Genomic DNA, 9,814 nt, shown 5'->3' with positions numbered 1-9,814 from the left:
GTGGAATATTTCAGATGATTTCAGAAGAAGGAGATTTATGAATATTTCAGAAGAAGAAAAAGATCTCAAAAGAAGAAGTAAAAGATTTCAGATGAAGATTTGAGAAGAAGAAGAATCAGAGGAAGAAGAAGGAGAAGATTTCATAAGAAGATGAAGAAGATTTCAAAAGAAGAAAAAGATTTTAGAAGAATATTTCATAAGAAGAAGAAGATTTCAGAAGAAGATTCAAGTAGAAGAAGAAGATTTCAGAAGAATTTAGAAGAAGATTACAGAAGAAGATTTCAAAAAAAGTAGAAGAAGAAGTAAAAGAATAAGTACAAGAAGTAGAAGTAGAAGTAAAAGTTAAAAATTGTGTTCCTAAGTTGAAATTGTTAACCTCTGAATAAATTAAAAAAAAGATTTCAGAAGAAGATTTTAGAAGAAGAATTCAGAGGAAGAGAAGAAGAAGAAAGAAGAAAAGGAAGAAGAAGAAGAAGAGGGAAGATGAGGAAGAAGAAGCAGACGTAGAAGTTAAAAATTGTTTTCGTAAGTTGAAATTGTTAACCTTGCATAAATTTAAAAAAAAAGATTTGAAAAAAAACACTAAATGATTATAAAGGTTGTAAATAGTTTAACTTTACCACATATCTATCAATAAATAATTGAAATATAAGCCCAATATAATAGTCTAATGATTGTTTACTTTTATAAACCAAGCCATATAAGTTAATATGGGATCCATGCAGGTATAATAGTACGTTAATGATTAAACACACCACAACAACTAAGCAGTTTTATGTCTCTACCAAACAGAAATAAGAAAGATAAGTCTCATCAAGAACACTCTTGATGTATACTAAAAGCAAGCCAACAAAGTCTCAAGTTTGAGGATTTGATTGAACAGCAGAATCCACATGAGAATCCCACGCACTTTTCAATCGTACATGCGATACCCTTTCTCCCCGCGAGCTGCATTCAGAACAAGAAGATTCTTTTAAGAAACTTGAAGATTTTTGGCTTAAGATGAGTGTAATGCTTGCATGTAGTATTGTAAATTTTCTTTGACATGTGACAGTGAAAAGTAAGTGAACTGCTATGAATTTGTGCAGGTTATAATCATGATAGCTTAAAAAAGGAAGTTGATTGTAATTACCAGCCATTGCTTGAAACATTCTGAGATGAGGGTCAACTGGTAGGCCAAGAGTCTCATAAGCAGGGTCATAGAGAGAATTACTGAAACTCACAAAAACATGACTGTTAAAATCACAAGAGATATTGTAAGAAATAAGGGAGCTGAGAACTATGAGGATTGGAAAACCAAACCTCATAAATTCCCGATTATTTCCAGAGCTATTAATCAGATCCAGAAGCCTTGGATTTTCAGCAGGTGCATTGCTTGGTCCCGGGAGTGCAAGCCCTGCATTAGGTCCTTGGTTTGGTGGAGATGAATTTGTCTGCTGCAATAGAAAAACAAACCAAACATAAGAACCTCAAAAATCCCAGCTAGGGTTAAGCCCAAAGAGAGATTAATAGAAAACTAAGAAAAAAAACAACCCAATTTGATTAATTAAATGAGCCCAAAGTTACATGTTTCTACACAACCTTTTTAGTAATTAATTAATCAACTAATCCTCTTAACTAATTAACAACCTCTAACGCCATTGCAACAGGAAAATGAAGCAATAAAGTCAAAAGATGACTGAGTATGGAAAATATTTATCAGGAAAATCAAACTAAACGTTTAGTTACAATTATACTTGTATATGATATATTTATTGATTTTTAATTGATTTAGAGTTCTCACCATGATTACATAGAAGTTATAAACTCTAAAATATTAAAGAAAGAAAAAAATATTAAGACGTGAATAATTTAATTGAGAAAGGGATATGTTCAAACATTATAACTTATTTTTTATAATTTTATCCAACTACAAATCATAATATATATATATATATATATATGTTAAATTTATAAACTTTATGGCTACTTCCACTCATACTATGGTTCCTATCCTACATGCATGAACAATAAAATTAGGTACCCTCTGACGTTTGGAAGATGAACCTTTCCCACTTTCGAAACTTGTAGCATCCCATGGTCGTTCTACTCGTCCCTGCAGTACAAGTTTCATTTTAAATTCTATATTTTAACCAAAGCTATATTTTCATTTCTTTTCTGTTTCGATTGATCCTTCTCTCCTCAGATCCTCTCAAGTTCCATAATCCTTGTTTTGTGTGTTAGAACCATAGAATCGGATATTTTAACACTGATTGTATCTCAACATCAAAGTCTTAAGAATTATAAAAGGTGATTTCAAAAATTTTACCCTTCCCAGCAAGTTTTGTGTCTGGTTTTGCAGAGAAAGCATAGCCTGATGTTGCTCAGCTGAATGAAGTCCTCTGGCATTCTGATTCGCAAATGGATTTGGAAAATGTGCCCTATGCAGAAATCAACCATACAAATGAATAAAAATATCAAGTATCCCACCCTAGCTTTCAATAATTTCAACCCAAGTTATAAGGAAATAAAGAAATTAAGAGGTAGACATGTTATAAGAAATCAAAATTCACGTACTTACAATTTATGTCTTATAACTTATTGAACTACGGATCAAGATAAGTGGTGGTATAAAAAAAATACTATTTATCAAATATATCTCTTCACCTAATTAAGAATTATTTGAGTTAGAAACATGAACAATGCAACAGTAGAGATTAATACTATATCATGATAGCTATGACCCAAACAATTAAGTTATTGTTCACACATATCTTCAGTGTCAGCTCTAGAATAAGTAATAAAGTACAACTTTTGGAGCAAATAAATAAAAATATATTTTGCTATTAAATTTTCTAAAACCAAAATGGTACATGTTTATAAGAAGACAACAATATACTATTAAAAGAACCACGTAGTTGGAAAGTTTTTTAACCTAGTTCAAGTAAATGCTTACCTTGGAGTTGAAAATTCAGGAAATGTTGCCTGCTGAAAGGGTGTGGTGCTCTTGTTGGCATTAGCAGGGGCAAGTTGACGCATCTGTAAAGGCATTGATTGTTCCAGCCTACATCAATCCAGAAAATAAACACATTAAAACGATATAGCTATTAGAAAAATGAAACCTAAACGATTGAATGTCTCAGTTAAACGAAAAAAGAAGCACAGTGCTAACACTCATAATTTGCTGTGCAGGGAAACTGTAAATAGTAAAAGTAAGTATTGCAAGACAAAAGATTGAAAAGTTGTTTTAAATATGTCTTCAGAGACTACAGTTAAATAGGTCTCCAAAACCCCTGTTATTAATATTTGCAAACTTATTTATACGGACAAATATATAGGTCAATGCATAGTGGACCACTACAATAATGGATATTATTCATGTTCTTGATATGGAATCACTTACAAAGGACCCACTTTTCCTAGCAATTCCAAATATGAAATTGGCATAAAATGTCATATCTTGCTTTATGAGAACGAATATAAAACAGTCACAGCTAAAGATTGCTTACCTGGGGATTTGAGCAGGACCAACAACTTGATCCCCATAAGCATGATGGACAGGGACATGGTATTGGTTGTTTGGATTATATGCAGGGGCATACCTACAACGAGATAACCATATATAGCTTGATTTGATACCTAGGAGTCTTTCAATTAAAAGGCATTTTTTTAACTGTTATGGATGATAATACATTTCTATATACAGAATTTAAATCACAAAATTTGACCTCAATTATAACTGGATTAGATATTAAATTGAATCAAGACTTGAGTTACACAAAATAATAATAACTTCTTTTTGCATGTAAACATACCAATTTTTTCATAATACAAAAAAATGCAGCAGATTCAATTTAATGAAAGAATTGGACACATACTACATAGAATACCTAGGATTTCATTTGGTAAATAAGTTAGAATACATCTACGTATGTGTAGTATATGTGAATAGTTTTGATTCATTAAAGTGGTGAATTGTCAAGGTATCCCAAAAAAGAAAGGTTTATGTAGGTATTACTTGTTTACTTATTAATTAATGGATCACTGATTAACATAATGTATTCCACATAAGTACAAGAATCATACTGCAGGTAATTCGGATAGTACTGTGAACCATTAGTATCAGCAGCAGATAATTGGTTCTGTTGGAGCCTGCGATTCCAGAAACACAGTATTGTAAATGCCATAACAGCATAAAGAGAGCATATACAAATTATAAATTATTATAAAAATGGATGCGTAAAGGTACTGAATTAGCACCACATAGGGTTCCATGCCCTGTTTGAGTTAACAGTAGAATCACTCAGAAGAGCTGGTGGTAATGCAGGTCTTTCCTTGATTGTCTGCTTATGAATTACAATGAATAATAAAACACCAATACAAAATAATGGCATTAGTGGTGTTAGATACAAGATAATTGAAGCTAAGAAAAAACTGATACACAAGAAAGCATTCACATTTGAATGAAAAATATACGAAGTTGTGCAGCAAAATTAATCTTATAGCATACTAAAATGATAAGAGTATTGTGTATGTTGTTTAAACTTCTGAGCATCAACCAAAAACATAATTTTTGTGCAAAATTAAAATAAAATGAATGATTCCAATGATAACATATCTTCAAAAAATAAAAGCCTCATCTCCAATAAAATGTCAAGTGATATATGAATACCTCGACGATTAAAAATAGTTGAACCACCTCATATTCCTTGAAAGCACTCACTCTTTGTATACATAGTTTTAAAATATTCTTTACAATCATGGCTATGAATGAGAATTTTCTGTATTAATATCTGAGATAACATTAATTTTTCATTTAAGTTTTCCTGTGGGTTAACGCTTAAAAAGAGATATAACTGGACAAGGTTGTATTAGAAATGAGAAAAACTTTATACTGTAAGAATTATATCATAGTGTAAACTAACTTATTCACCAAATTAACATGGAATTTGTGGAGATTAATAAATACAAATTAATTCTTATATCTCGTTCTAACCCAAAGGAGCTTTATGGATTGAGAATAGTGTGTTTTAACACATTTGTTGTTTTTGAGAAAAGTTTTAAAAAGTAATACAAACTCAATTTGACCTCTATTATTACTCTTGTGTTTTCTATCAAACCCTTTTCAAATGAAATCTCTATTTATAGAACAGTATTTTTAAATATTTGTATTCATTAGGTGTTCTTGAATTAAAGATGAGAATATACATGATTGATTATGTATGTTGTTCCAGATATATATGGATCCAATACCTGACTAGAACTAGCTGTGTATTCATTTGACATACCCAAAGGATGCCTGTAATGTAGAACATATATTATACATAAGTTCAATTTAGAAAGGATAAGACATGCATAGTGTATGCAAAACAACTTGTTAAAATATTCATAGAACGACACAAAAAATAAAAAAACTTACAGAACTTGACCAAACAGATCATAGCCTCTGGACAAATTTTGCCCCTGCATCTGGGAAGTTCTTCCTCTTGACAAGACCATCTAATCAAATTATCAAAGTTATATATTAAATAAAAGAAAATTAATTTATCACGATTTAATTTAAGAAAAATAACCTTGATATATGACCAAGGATAACTCTAATAACATACACACATAAACATCTAGCGACAATATATATATTTCTGACGAGTATAAGTTTGTTTTCAAAACAGTTTTTTCTCAACCTATTAAATTTTACAAAGTAAACAAACTCCTGTTGGCTAACACATATGAAAATGGAAACACATATTTACATGTATCCTAATATATATACGACTTGTCATAAATGCACATGAATGAAGACATGATCAAATTTATCATGAGACATGCAAAGAACATATAGATTCAAAAAAACATATAAATGAAGGCTAAGTAGTGTTTCATTTAAGTGTTATCAGCAAAGAGTTACTTAACTAAATTTCATAATCTAGCAACAAAGGGTTATCACCACAGTATAATGAGGACATTTACACAACTCACATAATCTGGAAATATTCATATATTAGTTAAATCACAAGAGAAAATTTTCTTTTACCAGTCAATCAATTAGAAAAATAGGATTAACATGATTTTATTTTTCATGAAAAGTAATAAATATTGTCTTGGAAAACTGAATACATTCGAAAGACACACTACTTAGTAAAAACTATTTTATTATTTTTCTTATTAGCAAAATAAAGAAAAAATATTTTATCATGATATATGTAAATATGGAGTGTTGTGCTTACCTGGTTCTCTGCAGAGCTAGGAGTAACTAACATTGGAGTTACGTCTTCAGTGAATTGAGTTTCCATAGGTTCACAGGTGGATGATTTGAACTGATTCTAATAAAGTGTACATGTTCAAGTTTAGATCAGAGGAAAGAGGATAATAATTGCATCACAAGACTATTTCTAAGGAAAAATAATACAAATACTAATAATAATAATAATGATGTGTAAATAAGTTTTGATTTCCTATAACTATACCTTACATGATTTTAATATTTTAAAAGAATTATGATTAGACTTGATCCCTTTTCAAATATTTAAAGTTTTGTTATCAATAGACTATGGGAGTTGCAATTATACAAATACTCATAACATGCAAGTTTTTAAATGACAATTATGAGTTGAATTTATTTTAAATTGTCTTTCATGGCACTTAAGATCACAATTGTAATTGCAATAATGAGCTGCAGAAGTTAACTACGAGTGGGATTTAAGAAAATTATAAGTTTTTTATAATGAGAAACAATTTGTTTTCAACAATTAACTCAGAAGAATTTATTAAAATAAATAATTATTTTCTTAAATAAAATTATTAAATACATAACGGGCATTGGTTTTTAAGAAAGAATTTATCATATATTTCATACATGGTAGAACATTTAATACCTTCTATTACTATTCATTATGATATGATAGAAAAGGTATATTATTTATATTTTAATTTTTCACAAACTGACTTAAATTGTTTTTCAAAATAATTATTTTCTATCGGATATCACAATTGAAAATCAAGACATCAGTTACTATCCATTACACACATACAAACCTTTCTTGAGTTGCAAGAATAACTCTAATACACTTACACTTTTCTTTTTATCAAAAACAGATAAATCACAAATACAGATATATAAATTAAATATACTGGACCATACTAGAAGAGTGAAGAGTTCTTACAAAATTTTTCATGGTGAATGAAACTGCTACCAACTTAATTAGTCCTCAAAGTATTGGAATAGAAGCATGTCAGTAAAAGATTATGGACTTTATTTCACATAAATACAATGTCTTTATATATATATATGTGTGTGTTAAATAGTTATTAGACCAGTATAGCAAAGTTTTTCATTTCCTAAGAAAAGAATACAGAATCCCCTCCAATCTGCCACACAATTTTCCTTAACTGAATATAAAAAAATGACATTAAAAGATATCTTTAAATTCTCAAAATATTAAATGCTCATGTAAATTTTTTTCATTATTTGATATCAAAATTTATAGGATATGTAGAAAATATGTATGAATCTACATTTGAGAATTGAGGTATTCCTAAATTAAAGTATAAACCAAAAGAAAAAGAATTATAAAACTTTACTGGATCTTACGAAAAGAAATTAATTTAAACTGGGTTGATATGATCCAATATTTTAATAAAAAATAAAACCATTGAATGGGTTTTTTATCCGAATCTTGACTCGGGGGATGGTAAATACATATCTTAATCTTGAATTTAACCAAAGCTTAAGCATGTCTTACATAAGAGTAAGCTTGTATAATTTTGAAAAAAAATGTATAAAATATTTCAAAAAAAAATATTTATAACTTGGAAAAATTACAATAATTATAAATTTGTAAAACTTACATAATTATCATAATGTTTTAGAACTAAAAAAAGCATCATAACTTCACAAGGAAATTATCATAATTTTAAAAAGGAAATAGACATAAATAAACATAACTTCAAAAGTGGAGGGTGAAACATTATACAATGGTCAACTTTGGTACTTACCTAAAGGATCTTCTCTTCTTTTGCTGTATCTGCAGAAAGAAAAAACACAGAAAAGAGAGAGAGAGAGAGAGAGAATAAGCAGGTGAAGAAGAAAGATTATGGAGAAATAACGTTAGCGTTTCCCCTAAAGAGCTCAGAAAAAGATGCACGTTCGAGTAGTGATAAAAAAAAGTGACGTGTGTCATTAAAGATATTAACCTCATTCACTACATATTCGATTTTAATTAATTTTTCAAATAAAGACAATAATAAGAAAATGATAAAAAGGAAAGTAAAGTGTATAGAAATAGTAGTTATTATTATTATACTATATAGAAGGCCAAAGGATCCACAAAACAAAACAAAAACAAAACACTTTTTTTTTGCCTCAATGGAAAGCTTGGTTGTTTAGTAAAAAATTGTTTTTATTTTAAATGAGAAGCTATTAATGGAATTACAATCGCGGCTTCCTCAAAAGATACGTATGAAAATATGTTGTTTTTATTAAAAACAATTCTTTTCATAGAAAAAATTAATTACGTGAAAATTCCGATGAAAAAAATTAATTACATGAAAATTCCTTCATAATAATTTAAAGATTACAAATTAGACCGAAATTATGAAAATATTAAATCCATTTTAATTAAAATCATTTCTGAATCTAGTTTTTTTTATCAATTTTTTTTGTAAAAAACTAAAAACAATCTTGTTGAAAAAAATAAGAGTGAAAAACTTTGTAAGAAAAGTGTTTTTGCCATGGTATGGCACATGGCTCCTACCAAAATCTCTGTGATAATAAAAATTTACCATGGGATAAAGAATTAGTTTCTGTAAATGACAGAGACTGTATCTTAAAATAAAAGTTTATAAACATATTCTTGCGAACATTTTAGGAAAGAATTTGATGTGCACAATAGATCTGTTCACACAAAATCAATCAAAACAGAAACATTTGTAAAATCGATAGAGAGAAAAAGAAAGATGACACAAAAACCAGATCTATAAACACTATCATTTGGGTGTGAAAAAATAATACCTCAAAGGAACGAGAGGAAGGTGAAACTCCAAGTGAAGAGTTTCTGATGAGAGTGCATACTGCAACAAGAACTGTTGCTTAAGTAGTAGTTAGAGTAGCTAGCTTACAAAAAAAACCATTACGCTTTTTCTCTCTAATTTTCAATTTTTTTTTTATAAATAGTTTGTAATTTCCGTTTATACTATATTAAAAATGAAACGATGATTTTTTTAACAGAAGTTTTTTTTTATTTTTTTATTTTTTCAATTATTCTATTTTAGAATTGATTATTTTTTATTTATTTGGATACATACAGCAAAGATGTTTAAAACTGCGAGATTTATTTAATATTTTTTACAAAATTCAGTGTGAATTAAAAACATTTTATATATACTGAAAGTCAAAAAATAAAAATAAAATAAAATCTACCTGTTTTTGCGTACAGTAACTCTCTATATATTTAATGTTTGAAGTAAAATAGTATTTATAAAAGAGTGAGAAGAAGACATTGTGGCACGGAGATCTATAAAGAAGCAAGCACATTGTTGCATGATATTTGATTGGTGCATTTTGTGGGGTCCAAGTGTTCAATGTTTAATTAAATTGCAAATATAAAGACAAAAATGCCAATAAATAAAACCCTAGTAATGAGCAGATTACCAGCAAAGCATACCTTATATTCTGTTTCACTTTATGATGTTTTGCATGATTAGATGGTAATTTTTATAATTTTTCTAATAAATAAATTTTGATTAAATAGTTGACTTTATTTACACGCAACTGCTATATGTTTATCAATAAAATCATTAAAGTTCTCCATTAAACTAATGTATGATAGTTAAGTCA

At 28.6% G+C, this 9,814-nt stretch overlaps 1 protein-coding gene and 1 long non-coding RNA gene across 2 annotated transcripts; both read right to left on the bottom strand.

Annotated features, from left to right (window-relative positions):
• Positions 1-699: 699 nt before the first annotated feature.
• LOC137825960 (uncharacterized) lies at positions 700-6,301 on the bottom strand. Its single transcript, XM_068631780.2, has 12 exons — positions 6,207-6,301; positions 5,399-5,478; positions 5,233-5,278; positions 4,240-4,322; positions 4,066-4,131; positions 3,489-3,581; positions 2,936-3,043; positions 2,309-2,420; positions 2,024-2,095; positions 1,303-1,436; positions 1,133-1,212; positions 700-948 (listed from the first exon to the last, which is right to left on the bottom strand). The coding sequence occupies exons 1-12, from the start codon at positions 6,270-6,272 to the stop codon at positions 914-916; spliced, it is 975 nt and encodes a 324-aa protein (XP_068487881.2). The 5' UTR covers positions 6,273-6,301; the 3' UTR covers positions 700-913.
• An 841-nt stretch (positions 6,302-7,142) lies between these two features.
• On the bottom strand, positions 7,143-9,032 carry LOC150025621 (uncharacterized). The gene is made up of 3 exons (XR_016514755.1): positions 8,990-9,032; positions 7,975-8,003; positions 7,143-7,175 (listed from the first exon to the last, which is right to left on the bottom strand). It is a non-coding gene; the product is annotated as an uncharacterized LOC150025621 (long non-coding RNA).
• Positions 9,033-9,814: the final 782 nt, after the last annotated feature.

The sequence above is a fragment of the Phaseolus vulgaris genome, chromosome 8, assembly GCF_051622355.1.
Source record: "Phaseolus vulgaris cultivar YP4 chromosome 8, ASM5162235v1, whole genome shotgun sequence".
Classification (NCBI taxonomy): domain Eukaryota; kingdom Viridiplantae; phylum Streptophyta; class Magnoliopsida; order Fabales; family Fabaceae; genus Phaseolus; species Phaseolus vulgaris.
This window is presented reverse-complemented; position numbering and strand designations above follow the sequence as displayed.